The sequence below is a fragment of the Martes martes genome (assembly GCF_963455335.1).
Source record: "Martes martes genome assembly, chromosome: 3".
In the NCBI taxonomy this organism is placed as follows: Eukaryota; Metazoa; Chordata; class Mammalia; order Carnivora; family Mustelidae; genus Martes; species Martes martes.
Genome location: NC_137890.1, coordinates 52,581,858 through 52,602,618, shown reverse-complemented (window position 1 = coordinate 52,602,618; position 20,761 = coordinate 52,581,858). Strand labels below are relative to the sequence as shown.

At 39.4% G+C, this 20,761-nt stretch overlaps 1 protein-coding gene across 2 annotated transcripts in view; it reads left to right on the top strand.

Moving 5' to 3' along the window:
* VWA8 (von Willebrand factor A domain containing 8) overlaps window positions 1–20,761 on the top strand; it is a 330,448-nt gene that overhangs the window by 53,404 nt on the left and 256,283 nt on the right. For both annotated transcript variants that reach the window (XM_080798346.1, XM_080798347.1), the window contains exons 5-9: window positions 3,048–3,215; window positions 7,365–7,529; window positions 7,863–7,912; window positions 9,269–9,377; window positions 11,490–11,594. In XM_080798346.1, the coding sequence (XP_080654472.1) occupies window positions 3,048–3,215; window positions 7,365–7,529; window positions 7,863–7,912; window positions 9,269–9,377; window positions 11,490–11,594 (597 nt within the window). The remainder of the gene's footprint in view (window positions 1–3,047; window positions 3,216–7,364; window positions 7,530–7,862; window positions 7,913–9,268; window positions 9,378–11,489; window positions 11,595–20,761) is intronic.

The following is a 20,761-nucleotide window of genomic DNA, read 5'->3' as shown; positions in this document are numbered from 1 at the left end:
CATTCTTCTATACAAAGGTGATGAGATTGCATTACTAAAGTTTGACAGTACTGATTAAAGTATTTTCATACTTTATAGTTTCATACTTTTATAGACTACTTTAAGGAACAATCAGGAAACAAGATGATGTGGATTAGTAACTAGTATTATTTCTATAAACTCAGTGATTCAGATTCAGTTACTAAAAAGTATCTTTTTAAGGTTTTCTCCTTTTAGCCAGTACTCTTGCCTGCATTTAAAATTTTTAATTTACATGTATGTACCGAGTCTGTAACTACATATACAAAGGGCAAGTCGGGAAGAAAGTTGAAAATATTGGGTGATCCTTTGTGTGTGATTTTTTTCTTTTCAGTCTTTTTCATATAAAAAAAATACCACTCATAAATTTATAATCCTGTTTTTCTTATCTTTGGATCCATTTGCACTATAAAGCATCCACTCATTGCCACTCAAATGGTGTGTAAATAAATAATTAATAAGAAAAAAGTTTAGGGGGATTTTAAAAAATAATATTCTTCATAAAGTTGAGGTAAGTTGCATAATCATAGATCTCATTGTTGAAATAGAGTTTTCAGAAGGCATGATTCAGTCTTTAACTTCCAGCAGGTAAAATAGGATTATCTTGAGCACAACAGAGAACGAGAGATACGGAGATATGGTGCCTGTTCCAATTGACTCTTTCAGTAAAATGAACAGGGAGTGAAGGAAGGCTCCTGTTGAGATGGTGCAGTGCGGATAAACGCATGAACTATTTAGAGGTTACACTTGCGTTGTTTAAGGAATTAGAAGTACTGAATTTGGGGTGGCAGGAGAATCAATGAGATTTTACTTATTTATTTATTTTAAAGATTTTTATGTGTTTATTTGACAGGGTGAGTGAGTGCAAGAAAGAGAGTGCAAGAGGGGGGAGTGGGAGAGGGAAAAGCAGACCCCCCACTGAGCAGGGAGCCCAGGACCCTGGGATCATGACCTGAGCTGAAGGCAGACACTTTACCAACTGAGCCACCCAGGCACCCTCAATGAGACTTTAATTGAAATCGCCACCAGGAAGAGGGCCTGGTTTAGAAAGAAGTCATATTTGATTCAGCATGTTGAGTTTGAACACGTCTGATGAGATGTTTAAAAGATATTTGGAAATGGGAGCGTGGAGATCAGGAGGAAGGTTGGGATCACATACTATGTTTCTCAAGAAAGAGGAGATAAAGAAAATTTTAAAAATGTTATCTATTGTTATTGCTGTTTACTTAATGTAGCATATAACATAGCACCTGTCATGTAATGGCTCCTCAGTGAACAAGTGAGAATTTATGGGAGCATGTTAGAGCTTTGCTAATGAAATAACAAATGAGGGAAGAGGAAGGGAAAGGGTAAGGGCAGAACCTTAGGGAATGCTTGCTCTTGCTCTTGATTTTTTTTTTTTTTTAAGAGGACAGGAGTCAGAGGAAGGGTTGAGGAAAGCCAGAGGGAAAACCTACTTGGTAAATATCTTAAGACAGAACATGAAGCACAAGAGAGGATCAAGGGAAGAGGGTGGGAGGAAAGGAGAACATGAAGAGTAAGAAAATGCCTTCTTTTTTTGGTGCTTGCAAGTGAGCAGTTTTAGTAAAATAAGAGTGATGGAGGCTTAGTAGAGGCAGTGTGTATGGGACTATTCCTCATGGGGCTTGAAGATAAATAGATGATATTGAGAGGTATTAGGAGACTATAGGTTTTCATAAAGTGCAGACATGTTTGTAGAAGAGAAGGAAGTTAAAAGTTCAGTTAAGAGGTGGTTGATGGAAGATTTTAGAAAAGGTAAGAGTGGATGCCTCTAAGCTCAAGGTGGAAAGGGCTGGCCTTGGAGATTGTCAAAGACAGAAATAAGAGTAGGGAAGACACAGAGGAGTTGTGTGATAGAGTTAAGGAAAGCCATGGAATCGCAATTCTGATGACTTTTATCATCATGGTAAAGTACATCATAGAAAGAAATGAAAAGGACTGGAAGCTTGTCTTGGCAATAACTTCTATAAGAAATGAAGAAAGTATTTTCTAATAGTGATGATTCAGCTGAGGTTGACCAATGTCAATTTGTAGTGGCTTTTCCTCATGTTTTATCACAGATTTGTAATACAACTGATGGAAGAAGCAAATGTCCCATCTCTAGAGCATTGTCATTGTCTACCCCAACCCATCCCATGGACTCATAAATTAAGTTTATGAGTAATTATAACAAAGTTCTTAAAACAAGAAGCATATTTACTTAAGGTTTGGTAATCAGGTAAGAAATGGCATAGTCCTAGTAGAGATAGAGCTGTAACATTATCTCTGATAGCTGTGTAGTAGTCCATCACACTGATTTATTATGGTATATTTTGCCAGTCTTCTAGATTGTCATTTGGGTTTTTTTTGTTTTTGTTTTTGGGTGGTTTTTTTTTTTTGTAATTTTGTAATTTTTTTTTGTAATTATAAATTTTTTTGTAATTATAAATCTTTCCATCTATGTTTTCCTGACTATTCCCTTAAGAAAAATTCCTTGAAATAGAATTGCTGGATTAATGAACATAACCATTTAAATTTTTAAAAATACCTTGCCAATTATTCTCTGTAACATTGTCATTTTGCACATAGACCAATCGGGAATGAAAAGTGCCAGTTTCGTCTTAACCTTACCAACACTGAGTATTACTATTCTTTTTTAATCTCTGCTAATTTGAAGTTCTAAAAATATATTGTTTTACCTTGCAGCTCTTTGTTAACCAGTGAAATCGAAAATATTTTATTATGCTCATTTGCATATCATAGTGATATTATTTTCTTAATCTGAAAAATTCTTTTTATATTAAGTGTATGTACTTGGTCTTTGCTATGTATGTTACAAGCATTCTTTTCCTGAACAGGCATACAACAAATTCTACTGCCTAGTAAAACTAGACTGTGAAGGTACTGATCATCTGTGGTTGCATTATTCGCTTATCTCTTACTTCTTCACTTACTTGCATTACAAGTAAAATTAAGCCATGCTCTGGCATCTTCCATATTCTCATACTGCTTTTGTCTCTTGGAAATAGTGTGCAGTCCGTGCAGCCACAGAAGGCAGAACCCTTGTTTTGGAAGGCCTGGAAAAGGCGGAGAGGAATGTTCTGCCCGTTTTGAACAACTTGCTGGAAAATAGGGAGATGCAGCTTGAGGATGGACGCTTCCTGATGTCTTCAGAGCGTTACGACAAACTTCTCCAAGTAAGAACAGAAAAATCCAGCTCCTTTGTCTTGGCTCCTGAGCTGTAGGTGGTGCCGTTTGTGGTGAGACAGGCTTGTGTGGGCACGAGGACAGCGTTCAGGCGGCTCGCATCTGTGGCACACTGCTTAGCTCATGAGTTCGCAGTTTGACAAGTTTTTCAGTTTGCAGATCCTATTAGAAGACCTCCCAGATTTTTTTACTGGTCTTTTTTTGGCCTATGTAATAACTATTTGTTTCTCTTTTTTCCCCCTCCTTTTAATTCTTTCTTCTTTTTCTCCCTCCTTTCCTATTTTCTTCTCTGTCTCCCAACAACCATGTACCAGAAGTCTAATGGCTTCTAGATGGTGCAGGCAAGACAAAGCTGAACTGAGTGTAGTTCTTGGCCTCCAGAAGCTCAAAATCCAGTAGATATTGACAGAAATGAAAGATATTTAAAAGATACCATGACGGTCCAAGCTGCCTGGATCTGATGCCTGAGTTGTTTTAAGAAACCCCTAACAACCCTCATTTCCATTCCGGCTGCCCTGCAGTGGTCCAGGATCACTTTAAAACATGGGGCAGATTAAAACTGTTCTAAACCCTCTCCTCACTCTAAAACTCAAAGGCCTTCCAGTGCAAAATAGATCTTGTCTGATCTGGGCTCTTCCTGCCTCTTTAGCCTTATCTCCTGCTGTCCTTGTTTATTCCACTCCAGCTGATAGTATTGTCTTTACTTTACCTTAAACCCACCGGGAAGGCATTCTCCTAGTGCTTTGCAAGTCAGTTTGCTCTTCAGAATGATTTTCTCCCAGATACCTGTCTGGCTTCCTTCTATACCCCTTCAAGCCTTTGGTCCAGTGTTACGTTCTCAATGAAGCCTGCTCTCACCCACCAATTTGACATTGCAGTGTCCCCTCTGCCCTCACGCTCCCTGATTCTGCTCTATTTTTTCCTTAGTCTTCTAACATCCTACAGGAATTATTTCCTTGCTGTGTTTTTAGTTTATTCGCTGCCTCCCTCTGCTAGATTACAACTTTTGCTACCAGGGATTTTTGTCGCCAGTGTTATCTGAAGCTCTTAGGGCAGTGCCTGGCACTTAGTGGCTGCTCAATAACTATTTGTTGAATGAATGAATCAGTGCAATAAAATCTTTAAATGCTGTGATGCAAGTTGATAGGAAGAGAGTGTGGGGCCCTTCGGAGGCTTTGGGGAAGGTGTTCATGGAATGTCACAAAAGGACGAGAAGACAGCCCTTGCCCATTCAGCGCCATCTGTGCTATACTGGAGCTCTCCGGCTAAACCAGAATTCAGGGGTTGATGGCTCTGCCTCTGCATTCTAGGATTCAGTCTCTCTGACACTTGTGCGGTAGAGATACATGGATGCGAATTTTACTGCCCCAAGTAGGTTACAAATTGCTCAAGAGCAGAATCTGTGTCTCCTTTCTTCTTGATACAGCTGATGAAAGCCCAGGACACACTAGGCACTAAATAAGAGTTGTTGACACCAGAGGGTCTGATTGAACTGATGCTCCATGGCTGGTAGGACCAGAAATAGCTCTTTCTGATTCCTGCTGTGTGAGTTGTTTTCTCAGAAACCTGTCCTGCTACCCTTTTAGCAGTCTGTTTCTTTACTGTTTATGGGAGTCTCTAGATGGTGTTTTCACCGTGAGATATAGTTGTCTTATTTTGGAACTATCTGAAGATGACATCATACTAATGTAATTAGAAGAGGATAATTGAGGGTTTAATCAGTAAGAAAAAAATTCATTCATTCATATTGTTAGAGTTAATTTACTGAAATGAAAGATATGTTTATTATTCATTTATTTAAATTTACTTTAAATTTCAATTAATATTATAAAAATACGAATTTAAATAAATATAAGAATGTAATTTATATTTATTATTTTTGAAGTAGGTCAGTGTTATGCAGAACATTTTCTCATTTACTTTCAAATTACAAAAGAACTATTATTGGCTCCTATATCATTATTTAGTTATTTGGCATTTTTAGTAAATGATTTGGAAAAGAATACTCAGATATGGGATCATTTTTTTTTAAGTGTGGTGTTTACTTCACAATTAGAAGTTTCATATATTCTTTATTTGCGTTAGAATTTTATGCAGAGTTATTGAACCTATTACTTTGGTTAAGAATTTGAGATATGGGGTCAAAAGAGTTTTAAGCTTTGCACAGTGGCAGTATTGTAGCGATTGAGGTTTATCTGAGGCACGATTATTGCTAATTGAAGAGTTTTAGTATACAAGGAGCGTTTGTTATTGAGAAGGATGTACTACATTGTTTTTTCCCAATGTAAGCTTAATTTTCATTGGTAAATATCGTTTCTATATTCATAGAATCTGTCTCATAAGAACCTCAGAGAAGATAGGCAAGATCCCTTCACAAAACACCACCACCTTAAGACAATTTCTATGATAAGAGGATTTCGGTACCATAATTTAAGTCCTGTTTATTTCTAGTTAGATTCAGTATACTAAATTTGAATACTTCAAAATTTTAATGGTTTCAGAGAGGTGATTGTAGCAGATACCATCAGTTTGTATAAATTCTATTTATATCCTGATGATCTTTTTTGGGTAAGTGGGAAAGAAAAATACTCAGCTGTCTGAAGATGATGCTCTTGTTTCTCAGGCAGGGCTAGATGCTGACTCTTGTCTTCCGGTGCATGGTGATACAGTATCTCTGTAGTCTGTTGATGGAAGTGGGGTCATAATTTTGGTTATGCTTGAAATAATCGTTCATTATATTTTTAAATGATTTCATGCAGTCAATCAACAGACATTTGTCCTATTATGTTTAAGAGATAATAAGTCCTCTCGAGAGCTTGGCTGCAGCATGAAGTGGTAATGTACAGAAGTCAGATCCTTGCACAGGATACAGTGGAGGGGTACAAAACTGGTTCTGATGGAGGGAGGGATTAGAAAGTGATGTTGTTCGTGCTAAGCTTGAAATGATGCCTGTGTTTATGCTGTGCAAAGTGGAAAGGGTGTTTCAGGCAAGTGGAGCAGCGTTGGTCAAGCAGCATGATGTGTCTGGAGAGCCACGGTTGTGAGATGTGGCGGAGGACGGGGTCAGGGAAGGCAGGCTGAAGGCTGGGTGTGCAGTGCCTGCTGGGACCTAGAGAATAGGACATGACTCGAGCCAGGAAAGTCCTTGAGTGTCGCGTGAAGAGCTTCTACACAGTTATACGGGTCGCATCCCCTGCGGATATACTGAAAGCTGAGGTCGTACACGTTCATATAAGCTTTGTAAGCTATACAGCTGAGGACAGTGAAGAGCCATTGTTAGGGTCAAGCAGAGAGAGAAGGAATGAGATAACAGGTGCCTATTGTGGACCAGTTGCTTTCGCATACACTGTTGTATTTGGTTTTCCCATTAGGCATAGTAATGCTGGTGATACTATTCCCACTTTATCAATGACAAAGCTGAGGGTCAGAAGGCATAATAACGTGCTCTTGGTCATGTTTACACCAAGTGCTAGAGCCAGGGTTTGTAACCCCAGACCCTGTACTGTTTCCAGTCTCAACTCCACCAGATGCAAGTTGTAGGACCATGGGCAAGTTATAGAATTCCTTTGAACGTCAGTTTGTTCATCCTTAAAAATGAATTAAATGTTTATTTGCATTCTGATAAAAGTTAAGTGAGCAAAATTCATTGAAAGTACTTACATGTAATGAGTTTTCAATACATGGCAGTTGTTACTATGAATTTATCTTGGCAGAAATAGACCCATAAACATGGTTGTCTCTTTGAGGTCCATGGGCACTCTCTACTCAACCAGTGAGTGGTCAGTCCCTCTAGGACATCCTTTTACGTTCTCTGGTCTGAATCAGTATTATATTCCTTAGCCTCCTCACTTAGTTTCTCCGAGTTAATGACCACAGCTTAGAGATCTGACGACCCATGCTGCCTTTGTTCCTTGACTGTTAGCTGCTTCTCTGTTCAACTCCAGTCTTCATGGTGTGAGCCTTCCTGGCACCCTGATCCTGATTTCACTTTGCTTCCTTCCTTGAAGGTTTGGTTTTGAAGCTTGTATTTGGTTCCCAAATACAATTTACTCAGCAATCAGGGCCTAAATTCCTAAGCCTGGCAGTTCTTGCAGTTGTAATCTGCATCATTTATGCTATAAGTTTGGATCTTCTTTCAGGATCATACCAAAACAGAATTGGATGCTTGGAAGATTGTTCGGGTTAGTGAAAACTTCCGCGTCATTGCTTTGGGCTTGCCAGTGCCTAAGTACTCTGGGAATCCATTAGACCCCCCTCTCCGTTCTCGATTTCAGGCCAGAGATATTTATTATCTACCCTTTAAGGTAAGTATGAACAAGGATAATTTATTTCTTAAACAGATTTTCTATTTCTATTTGGTTACTATAAAAATGTTACTATGTTTTTATGTCCCTCTCAGTAGTTAATGGAGAGAAAAAGAGAGTAAAGAAAATCTCTGGAAACTAGAGAGAAAAATTATTGTGGCATTATCTATCTGATGGATTTAAAAAGGCTAACTTTTAGAAAATGACATATATCAAAAATTATTTTTTTTACTATTACTTAGTGTCCACTTAAAGTTTGAAGTGTGCCTATAAAAGTTTGCCTTTAGTCTGTTACATTCCTTATTGATTTGATATGTTTCTATGTTATTTTAGGACCAACTTAAACTGCTGTATTCAGTTGGAGCCAATGTTTCTGCTGAAAAGTAAGTATTTTAGCTACACATACACACATACACAGATACACATACACGTGCACACACACATATTTATATAAATATCTGGACACTTAACATCAAATTTATTTATTTTGTCCATTGATGAATTGATTAATTCATCCATTCAATAAATATTCTTTGAAGAATTTTTTAGTAGTTGTGGTAAATTCTAATGATAAAGTTAATAAGACATGATCCTTGAAGGCAAGAAATTCAAGATATGGTAGAGTTTAAAGATATGGGAAGGTATTAGTTTAATATTGTATAGTAGGGGTCATAATTTCAAAAAGGCATCAACATTTGAGATGAATAAATACACTTTTGCCAGATAAAGATTGGAATTAAGAATAAGTACACTTTTGCCAGATAAAGATTGGAATTAAGGAATTCTAAGAAGTTATTTTTAAAGCATGGGGTATGAGAGTGTATGCCTTGTTCTTGAGGCTATAAAAAGCTCCTCGTGGCTGGAATTCAGGTTTGCATTGAGAAGGGTGGGAAGGGAGGCTGGCAGGATAAATGTGGGCCAGGTTGTGGAAAGTCTCACATATTGTCATATTTTAGAAATATATCTGGGGACTCCTGGGTGGCCCAGCCAGTTAAGCATCTGCCTTGGCTCAGGTCATGATCTCAGGGTCATGTTGGGCTCCCTGCTCAGTGGGGAGTCTGCTTTTCCCTCTCCCTTTGCCTCTCCCCCCACCTTGCCCTGACTTGTGCTCACTTGCTCTCTCTCTCAAATAAATAAATTTTTAAAAAATCTTAAAAAAAAGAAATATATCTGTATATTTAATCAGCTTCTGAGTTTTATTTATTTTTTAAAAGATTTTATTTATTTATTTGAGAGAGAGCGAGAGAGTGGCAGAGTTGGAAAGGGAGAAGCAGACTTGAGGTAGGGCTCTGTGACCCAAGCTGAAGGCAGGCACTCAACTGGCTGAGCCACCCAGGCACCCCAGCTTCTGAGTTTTAAATGGAATATTACAATATGAAGCTGTTGTTTCTTGAGAATTTAATAGTAAGTATCATCTTTTAGATTAATTAAGTTGGCTCAGCTGTTTCATATTTTAAAAATGAATACATTTTATGTATTAAAGCTATTAGGATAACATTTAACATCACTTAATTTTTTTTTTTTAAGATTTTATTTATTTATTTGACAGGCAGAGATCACAAGTAGGCAGAGAGGCAGGCAGAGGGAGGGGTGTGAAAAACAGGCTCCCTGCTGAGCAGAGAGCCCCATTGCAGGGCTGGATCCCAGGACCCTGGGATCATGACCTGAGCGGAAGGCAGAGGCTTTAACCCACTGAGCCACCCAGGTGCCCCTAACATCACTTAATTTTTCTCCCCTAGAATTTCTCAGCTCTTGTCCTTTGCTACCACTCTCTGTTCCCAAGAATCTTCTACTCTTGGACTTCCAGATTTTCCTTTAGATAGTTTACCAGCTGCAGTTCAAATCCTGGTATGTATAAAATAAATTAATGATATGTATACCCAAATTAATGATGTGTACACTTTGTGGCAAAAAGTACATTTAAAAGTTAATCCTTGGGGATTGATCACTTCAGTTTGTCTTATTGTATTTTATAAATATTACAAGACCTGAGCTTACTTGGCTGCAGCGCAGTAAACTGTACAGAGCCCAGCTGCATGTTCTGAGCCCTTGAAGAGCTTCCAGCTTTATCGGGGGGGGGGGGGGGAGGGGGGAGGCGGGCAGATGTGCAGCTCAGGGAAAAGTCCACAGAGGGAGGGAGGACTCAGCCTGAAGAGGCATGAAGGGCTGGGAGAGACATGTTGCAGGTAAGCTGTGCCTCCACCTGCCCCACTGAGGCAGGGAGCTGGGGCATTCACACTTGGGCACCAGCAGTCATTGCTCGTCGCAAGGGACACTGATTCCCAGGCACTAGCTGCCCTCTTGGCCTGGAGCAGAGCTGGCTTCAGGACTTCAAGGGTAGTCTTCTTTAATAGCCCTGCCGCTGCTGGCTGTTGGAAGGGAAAGGTGAGAGGCTCAGAAAGGATAAAAACAGATCTGAGGGCTTTGGTGGAACATAGACATTGTCCACTACGGTTTCGAAGAGGTCATGACGGTAGTGTCAGGAGTGGTGGAAATGCCCTCCATGCAGGGGGAATAGCTCTTACAAAGCTGTTGAATCACAAAAGAGCTTGTTACTTTTGAAGAATGCTGAGTCGTATTGCTAGAACAGGCATGTATGGTGAAGAGGGAGGTTAGAGCTTTCGTGTGAAGTGTTTGCATGGTGAGTGCAGTTGTCTGGATTTTGTAGTGGGGAAGAAGGGGCCCATTAGATGTTATGAAGTAGGTGAGGTGTATAGTAATCAGTTATATGTTGGAGGAAGATACCTCTGCTGGCAGGGAGGAGGGATGGGGAGAGCATGGTGGCATAAGGGGGAAACCGTAACCATCAGTGAGAGATTTTGCTAAGGAGAGCATAATCTCAGGTAGTAGGGATCCTAAAATAAAAATAAAATAAAATAAAATAATACTACTATATAATAATATATAGTAATAAAATAAAATAAAAATAAATCCAAGAGATTTATTTCTAAACTATTGTTGCTATTTGTTTATATATCCTGAAACTGAATAGGTTTCACAGGTATTGTTTACACTGCTCTATATATTTAGAACAGGTTTTCTCCTCCTATTTATCATATCTCCTACATTTTGTTCTTTTTGCTTTTGCTTGGAACTTTTTACTTTGACAATTCCCAAATCTAAAAAAAAAGTTCACAAATAGTAAAATGAACACCCATAATCCCTTCAACTAGAGTCACTAGTTTTTAGTATATTGCCACATTTAATTGCCATCTCTCTTTTTTTCTGAACCATTTGAAAGGAAACCGTGGTCAGTATTCTTATATACTTAAGTGTGCACCTTGTAAGAAGTAGGACATTCTGCATAACCAGAACCATTAATCATACCCCTGGGCATGTTAGCAGTAATTCTATAATATTGTCTGATAGACAACTTATACCAAAATTTTTCTAGTTGTCCCTTTTAGTAGACTTCTGAAAGTAGAGTGAACGGAATTGAGAAAGCAGTTTGATTTGGGGAAAAGTTTTGAGAGTAATAAAAACCTTCTAGCTTGTAATTTATAACTGTGAAGGTAAGTACATTTGTGTATGAGAGTAACTCAGATTAGGAATAAAAGTGAAGGAGAAGGTACTTTGGGATGAGTATGGTAGGGAAATGTGTTCAGACATTTAGTTTCAGACATGCTGAATGGGGGTCAATGGGATATCTAGAGTCCTGTCTCGGTAATTGAGAGTTCAAGTCTATAGCTCAGAAAAGTAGTCAGGATCAGAGACAGAGACATGAGAGCCATTAACAGATAGATGGCAACTGCAAGGTAGGAGTGGATGAGCTTACCCAGGGAAAGGGTGTGGAACAGGAAGAGAAGAGGAAGTAATGAATATTTACTTTTATAGACTTCTAGAAAATATGAGAAACCTATTATTATTTATAAGGCAATTTCAATGTCATATGCATTTCAGATAAATTTTCTGTGATTGTTTTAGATGTTCCTCATTCCTATGTATTTTTGCTCCTAATAGGATTCCTTTCCTATGATGTCAATCAAACATGCAATCCAGTGGCTTTACCCATACACTATTTTACTAGGACACGAAGGGAAGATGGCTGTGGAAGGTGTTTTAAAAGTAAGTATCTTGGGACACCTGGGTGGCTTAGTTAGTTAAGTGTCAGCCTTTGGGTCAGGTCATGATCCCAGGGTCCTGGGATTTAGTCTCACATCAGGCTGCTTGCTTGGCATGGAGACTGTTTCTCCCTCTGCCTACAGCTCCCCCTGCTTATGCATGCTCTCTGTGTCTCTCTCTGACAAACAAATAAATAAAATCTTAAAAAAAAAATAAGTATCTTATATGTTAACTAACTTGAATTTAAATAAATTAAAAAAAAGTAAGTATCTGCTTCGCTTTCCTTTCCTTTTCCATGTCTCTTTTCATCCCTTCTGTTCCCATCTTCCCATTTCTCGCTTCCCCTCTTTCCTACTTCTTTCTTTCCATCGTTCTTCCTTTCCCTTGCTTTTCCCTCTCTTTTTTTTCTAGGCATGGAGACACTGGCAGGCCAGTGATAGTGAAGCATGTACAGAGGTGACTGGTGTGGTTGGGATGTTGACTACATTGAACAAATAAGTAAATCAATTGAGCAGATGGGTCAATATATTGAGGATTATGAGAGCTGTGTTACTTACTGTTGGAAAAATATTTTATAAACATAGAAAGGGAGAAGGAAAGAAAGACTGCTGAGGTGTTAGATTGGAATTGGAGAAATCAGAATGAACTCATTTTTTTTCAATATATATAAACAGAGTAATACAGATAGTGTATGTATATGTGAATGCAGACCCAAACTTTCTAGTTCTTTCCTCTACGAAGGCCTAAAAACTGACGATCCAGTGGCAGTGATCATGCCAGTTGCTGAGACATTGGTTTCTAAATACCACACTTCCTAAACTAAAAGTAATCAGGACTCCTAGGAAGTAGGGCTGGTTCAGCATCAGCACAGGGGAAGTACACAATGAAGTGAACTGGGATCATCTTACTGTGCCAGAAAGTAAGGAAATGCCTACCAAATGATGCTGATGTGCCAAAGTTACAGAGGAACCAGCTTGAAGTGGCTCCCGTAAGTATCAAAGTAAACAACGATAACAGCTGATTATAAGCCATTGAATAGAATAGGAATCTCTAAGTTCATATTGATATAAATGAATATATAAATACAAGGGGGAGAAGAAAAATCTCTTGAATAAATGCAGAAGGAATTATATAAACAGAAAAATCACCATTTGGCAACCATCAGTATGATAGTTGATTTAGGCAGAAGGTCAAAGGTTTTAAAGCTAGTGGGTGGAGGTTCTGTGAAGGATAGGATATTGGGGTGCCTGGGCGGCTTAGTCAGTTAAACATCTGAGTCTTGATTTTGGCTCAGGGTCATGAGAGTGAGCACCATGTTGGGCTCCACACTCAACAGGCATCTGCTTGAGATTCTCTCCCTGACCACCACGCGCACACATGCACGCACACACTCATATTCTCTCTCCCTCTCTTCAAATAATAAATAAATAAATAAATAAATAAATAAATATCTTCCCAAAAAAGTATAGGATATTGATATAATGTAAGAATATCTCCTACCAAAATACTCAGTTGACTACAAAACAAGAAACTGATAACTTTTACGGTAAATGCCAACTTGACCAAGTGGGACAGATGGACATTGTGTCCCTCCTGAGTGTTGAGGTGAGAAGAGCTCAGCCTCATTTCAGGGATATTCTGGATAAGGATTCATGATGTGAATTTGGCCATTAGAAAGTATGGTATAGACCTAGGCTGAGGTATATAATGAAAGTCCTATATTCTTTAGAATTGTCCAGTCCATAAAAGAGAAAAAAACTGAGGAAACTACTTCAGTTTGAACCTGACTAAAGAGATATGATAGCTAAATGCAACGTGTGCTCCTACGTTGGATCCTGGACCACATGGGAAAAAGTGACATTGTTGACACAGTTAGTTAAACTTGAATAGGTCTGTGGATTAGATAGCTGTGTTCTATTAAAATGATTTCCCGATTTGGAAGCTTATGTGGTGATTACATTGGCCAGAGTTCTTGTTTTAGGAAATATGAACTAGAATGTTTCAGGATGATGAGGCATCATATCTGCAGCTTGCTCTTCAGCAGTTCAATAAAAGACCAATGGTAATGGTCTGGTGTGGGGTTGCTGATGGGGGTAGGAGGGAGGGAATAAATGCACTACAGAGGTAATCATTGGGGAAATCTGAGTAAAGGCAAAATAGAAGCCCTTTGTACAACTGAATCCTGTAACTTTCCTGTAAGTTTGAAATTATTTTAAGATAAAACATTTTAAAAAGTGAATATCTGCTATAATGTAAAATATAAAAGTTTAAAATATAAAAATTTAAAAACAAATATAACTAATAAATTATTAACTTGCAAGTAAGCGCTTTATATAAAACTATGGAAGTGGCTAATGAAGTTCTTATTTTTATCTTAAGTGGTTCATGATATGGAGCATGATTTTCTTTTGAAGTATGCATAGCATAATTTTCTTATTATATTGTTTAACAGTAGTGTTTTCTAAAGGGCCGGTCACAATATATGATATCTTATAACTATATATTTGAGCATGTTGACTCTTGGCAGATTGACTTACCCAAATTAATTCCTTTTTATGAAAGACAGTTCTTATTTTTTTTTTTACAGTTTGGCGTACGGAGCAGATTTCTAAGGAGTAGGTAGAATGTGAACACTAGGTTTTTTTCTATGTGTACAGGCCCTTCATTTTCTGGAGGCCAGGATTTTACCACCTTGGGCAGGTAGAATGGTATTTGTTTCTCTTCTATCCCAGAATCTACAAAGGGAGTAAAGAAAAAAGTATTCTTTATGTAGGTAGTAATAGTGAGAACTCAGAAGTAGATTCTAGGTACTTTAGCAGGTTTTTCTCCACATATCAGCTAGCTAAAGAAACATTATTTTCATTGATTGTTGGTGTCAATAACAATATAATAATAATAATAGTAATAAATAAAACTAATAAAAAGCTCTTCCTCATAGATGCTGTGAACTGTAGTTGGGGACAGAATCTAACTGAAAAGCATAAAGAAGCAAGGGGAAAATGTAACTAGTTCACTTTAAGATTTATTCTCGGCACTGAAAAAAAGAACTAGAATTCATCTTTGATTTAATCAACATCTGAACTAAGCTGGCATTGGTCATTGAAATAGAGCATCTAGTGTTTAAGAAAAAGGTGGTGATTCCTGATGTGCTCCCTCGATGCCCATCAGCACAGTGCCCAATTCCCGTGGAACAAGGGTAAATAGTCAGGGATAAAGAAAATGTCATGGGAAGGTCTGATAAAATGAAGCAATGTAAACTTTTTTGTGACACAACTGAGAGAAGATATTCAGTGCCTAGAAGAGTCAGTTATGAACAAAGGTATTTATTTTTATAAAGAAGCCACTTGGATGTGTTTCCGATCTCTGATTTCAAAACGAGTCCTATAAATTAGACTTCTAATGAAGATGGCAGAGTAGGAAGATCCTAAGCTCACTTTGTTCAGTGGATACAACTGAATAACACCCACATCAGTGTAAATAACCCAGAAAATAATCTGAAGACTGGCAGAACACACTCTCCACAGCTAAATGTGGGGAAGAAGCCACATCGAAGTGGGTATGGGGGCAGATATGTGGTCAGGGGTTAAATGGACCTGGGAGACTGTCTTGTGGCAGGGAGGGACACCTTGGGCTCAGAGAGGGGAAAAGAATAGGCCATCACACGAGGTACCCCAGGCACCAGAGACCTGCAGAGGGAAGACGAATTTCCATAACATTTGCCTTTGAAAACCAGAGGGGCTGATTTTGTGAGTTCTTAAAATTAGCAGGGCTTAACACCTGGAACTTGGAAGATCTGTGGGCTCAGCTCTGGGAGGGTGATAGGAATCTGAGTGCTCACTCTTAAAGAGATAGCATACCAAATAGTTCCACAGAGATGCAGCATTGAAACAGCAGTTTGAAAAATACTGGGGTATATGGGAGGGAGATTTGTTTACTAATTTCAGAGCATGTGCTGGAGAAATAGGGGTGCTTGGAAGACCTCTCCAAGAGCAAAATTGCTGGCAGGTATCATTTCTTTCCCCACTTCCCAGCCTAGATACGTGGACACCTTCGAACACCAACACACCCTACCTAACTTGGTAACAGTGCGCCCTGCCTTGCATTCTGTGGACACAGCCCCTCCAATACATCTTGGCCATAGCACACCCAAAGTAGTGCCAGAAGCCTGGCAGTGTGCAAGCAGCTCCAAGAGGTGTGAGCACCACAACAAAGTGACTCTTGCCTCGAACTGCCCCAGATGGCTCCAGCCTGGTCCACTAACAGCACAGGGATCAAACCTTGCCTACAACAGGGAAGGAGAGCCACTGCAGATGACTGGATTGGAGGCAAAAGTGGCTCCGCTACAACACGTAGAAGATACCCCTGGAGTGCCAGGTTCTGGTGAACAGGGGACTTTGCACCACAGGGCACTATGGGGTCTCTTCTTCTTAAGGCCACTGCTTCTAAGAGCTGGAGATGTAACTGACTTTCCTGACACATGGAGACAGATACAAAGAGTTAGACAAAATGAAGAGACAGAGGAATATTTCTCCGATGAAAGAACAAGACAATTCACAGCAAAAGAGGTAAACGAAATGAAAATAAGTAATAGAGAATTTAAACTAATGGTCATAAAGCTACTCCCTGGACTAAAGAGTGGAGAAAAGAGTGGAGGACCTCAGCAAGACCTTTAACAAAGAGATAGAAAACAAAAACCAACCAGAGATGAAGAATTCAGTAACTGAAATTAAAAATACATTAGGTGGACTAAATAGTAGATTAGAGAAAGCAGAAGAACGGATCAGCGGCCTGGAGGACAGAGTAATGGAAGGCAATCAAGTTGAACAGGAGAGAGAAAAAAATAATAGAAAATGAAAATAGGGAACTCAGTAACACCATCAGGCATAATAACATTTGTGTCATAGGGATCCCAGAAAGAGAAGAGAGAGAAAAGGGGGCAGAAAATTTATTTTGAAGAAATAATAGCTGAAAATTTCTTGAATCTGGGGAGAAAACAGAAATTCAGATCAGGAGGCACAGAGAGCACCCAACAATATTTAAAAAAAAAAAGAAATCACTCACCACAATCAAGTGGGATTCATTCCTGGGATGCAAGGGTGATTCAATATAAATCAATCAACATGATATATCAACATCAATAAGACAAAGGATAAAAACAGGATCATTTCAATAGATACAGAAAAAGCATTTGACAAAGTACAAATCTGTTCATAATAAAAACCCTTAACAAAGTAGGTTTAGAGGGAACATGCCTGAACAGAATAAAGGCCATAAATGAAAAACCCACAGCTAACATCATACTCAATGGTGAAAAATGGAGTGCTTTTCCCCTAAGATCAGGAATGCAACAAGGATGTCCACTCTTACAACTTTTATTCAACATAGTGCTGGAAGTCCCAACCACAGCACTCACACAACAAAAAGAAGTAAAAGGCATTCATATTGGTAAGGAAGAAGTAAAACTTTCACTATTTGCAGATGACATGATATTATATAGAGAAAACCCTAAAGACTCTACAAAAAACTACTAGAAGTGATGAATGAATTCAGTAAACTCACAGGATACAAGAAGGGGAGGTGAATCATGAGAGACTATGGACTCTGAAAAACAACCTGAGGGTTTTGAAGGGGCGGGGGTGGGAGGTCGGAGGAACCAGGTGGCGGGTATTATGGAGGGCACGGATTGCATGGAGCACTGGGTGTGGTGAAAAAACAATGAATACTGTTACGCTGAAAAGAAATAAAAAATTAAAAAAAATCAATATACAAATATCCTTTGCATATCTGTGCACTAAGAATAAAGAAGCAGAAGTAGAAATTAAGAAAATCCCATTTACAATTGCACCCCAAATCATAAAATGCCTAGGAATAAACATAACCAAGGAGGCAAAAACACCTGTACTCTGAAAACTATAAAACATTAATAAAAGAAATTGAAGATGACACAAACAAATGGAAAACCTGTTCCATGTTCATGGATTAGGAGAAAAAATATTGTTAAAATGGCCATACAACTCAAAGTAATCTACGGATTTAATGCAGTTCCTATCAAAATACCAACAGTATTTAGAACAAACGATCCAAAAGTTTGTATGGAATCACAAAAGACTCTAAGTAGCTAAAGCAATCTTGAAAAAGAACAAAACTGGGATCACAATCCCAGATTTCAAGATACATTACAAAGTCATAGTAATCAAAGCATTATGGTACTGGCACAGAAATAGACACATAGATCAAAAGAATAAAATAGAGAGCCCAGAAATAAACCTGCAATTATATGATCAATTAATCTTCAACAAAGGAGGCAGTAGGCAGCGGGAGAAAGACAGTCTTTTCAACAAATGGTGTTGGGAAAACTGGAAGCTACATGCAAAAGAATGAAACTGGATCACTTTGTTACATATTTAAAAACAAACGCAAAGTGGATTAAGGACCTAAATGTGAGGTCTGAAACTATAAAAATCTTGGAAGAGATCACGGGGAGTAATTTCTCTGACATCAGCCATAACAACATTTTTCTAGATATGTCTCCTGAGACAAGGGAAACAAAAGCAAAAATAAACTATTGGGACCGCATCAAAATAAAAAGCTGCTGCAAAGCAAAGGACACAGTCAAGAAAACTGAAAAACAAACTACTTAAATGGGATAAGATATTTGCAAATAACATATTCAATAAAGGGTTAGTATCCAAGATAAACAAACAGTTTATACAACTCAACACCAAAAACCCCCAAACAAACCAATTAAAAAATGAGCAGAAGACATGAACAGACATTTCTGCAAAGAAGACATACAGATGGCCAAAAGACATCTGAAAAGATGCATGACATCATTCATCATCGGAGAAATGCAAATCAAAACAACAGTGAGATATCACCTCACACCTGTGAACATGGCTAAAATCAAATACCCAAGGAACAACAAGTGTTGGGAAGGATTTGGAGAAAAATGAACACTTACACAGTGTTGGTGGGACTGCAGACTGGTGTGGTTATATATACAGTGGAATATTTATTACTTGGCCATAAAAGAGAAAGAAATGTTGGCCATGGGTGAAGCTAGAGAGTATAATGTAATAAGAGAAGTAAGTCAGGGGGAGGAGTCAAGATGGCGGAGAAGTAGCAGGCTGAGACGACATCAGGTAGCAGGAGATCAGCTAGATAGCTTATCTAACCATTGTGAACACCTATAAATCCAACGGGAAATCGAAGAGAAGAAGAGCAACAATCCCAGAAACAGAAAATCGATCACTTTCTGAAAGGTAGGACCTGCGGAGAAGTGAATCCAAAGCGACGGGAAGATAGACCCCGGGGGGAGGGGCCGGCACCCGGCAAGCGGCGGAGCGACGGAGCACAAAACCGGGACTTTTAAAAGTCGGCTCCACTGGGAGACATCGCTCCAGAGGCTAAACTGGGGGGAAACCCAGGCGGGGTCAGCATAACCCCAGGACCCGCGGGGTCACAGAAGGACTGGGGGTGTCTGAGTGCCGCAGAGCTCGCAGGTATTAGAGCGGGGAAGCCGGCTATAGCGACAAAGCCGAGGAGTGAGCTCTAAGCCCGGGGTTACCTTCTGCCGGTCGCAGGCTGGGTGGGCTCGGAGCGCGGCCGGAGGCCGCGGAGACAAAAGCGACCCGGCGCTTTTCTCCAGCTCCAACAATTGACTGCTTTCCTCGAGGCGCGACCGCAAGCCAGGGAGGCGGGGCTATTGGGCGCTTTGCTCTGAGAGCGCACTGAGGAGCGGAACCCCAAGCTCTCGGCTCCTCCGGGCCGAGAGATTGGGAGGCCGCCATCTTCATTCCCGTCCTCCGGAACTCTACGGAAAGCGCTCAGGGAACAAAAGCTCCCGAAAGCGAACCCAAGCGGATTACTTAGCCCGGCCCCTGGCAAGGGCGGTGCAATTCCGCCTGCGGCAAAGACACTTGAGAATCACTACAACAGGCCCCTCCCCCAGAAGATCAACAAGAAACCATCCAAAACCAACTTCAGTCACCAAGAACAGCGGAATTCCACAGCAGGAGAAAGCAAATCCTACCTGGACAAAATGACAAGGCGGAAAAACTCACCTCAAAAAAAAGAACAAGAGGCCGTACCGAAGGCTGGAGACCTAATCAATACAGACATAGGTAGCATGACAGATCTAGAGTTCAGAATGACAATTCTCAAGGTTCTAGCCGGGCTCGAAAAAGGCATAGAAGATATTAGAGAAACCCTCTCCGGAGAGATAAAAGCCCTTTCTGGAGAAATAAAAGAACTAAAATCTAACCAAGTTGAAATCAAAAAAGCTATTCATGAGGTGCAATCAAAAATGGAAGCTCTCACTGCCAGGATAAATGAGGCAGAAGAAAGAATTAGTGACATAGAAGACCAAATGACAGAGAATAAAGAAGCTGAGCAAAAGAGAGACAAACAACTACTGGAACACGAGGAGAGGATTCGAGAGATAAGTGACACCATAAGACGATGCAACATTAGAATAATTGGGATTCCAGAAGAAGAAGAAAGAGAGAGGGGAGCAGAAGGTATATTGGAGACAATTATTGGAGAGAATTTCCCTAATATGGCAAAGGGAACAAACATCAAAATCCAGGAGATGCTAAGAACGCCCCTCAAAATCAATAAAAATAGGTCCACACCTCGTCACCTGATAGTAAAATTTACAAGTCTTAGCGACAAAGAGAAAATCCTGAAAGCAGCCCGGGAAAAGAAGTCTGTAACATACAAGGGTAAAAACATTAGATTGGCAGCGGACCTATCCACAGAGACCTGGCAGGCCAGAAAGAACTGGCATGATATATTCAGAGCACTAAACGAGAAAAACATGCAGCCAAGAATACTATATCCGGCTAGGCTATCATTGAAAATAGAAGGAGAGATAAAGAGCTTCCAGGACAAACAAAAGCTGAAAGAATTTGCAAACACCAAACCAGCTCTACAGGAAATATTGAAAGGGGTCCTCTAAGCAAAGAGAGACCCTAAAAGGAGTAGATCAGAAAGAAACAGAAACAATATACAGTAACAATCATCTTACAGGCAATACAATGGCACTAAATTCATATCTCTCAATAGTTACCCTGAATGTTAATGGGCTAAATGCCCCAATCAAAAGACACAGGGTATCAGAATGGATAAAAAAACAAAACCCATCCATATGCTGCCTACAAGAAACTCAT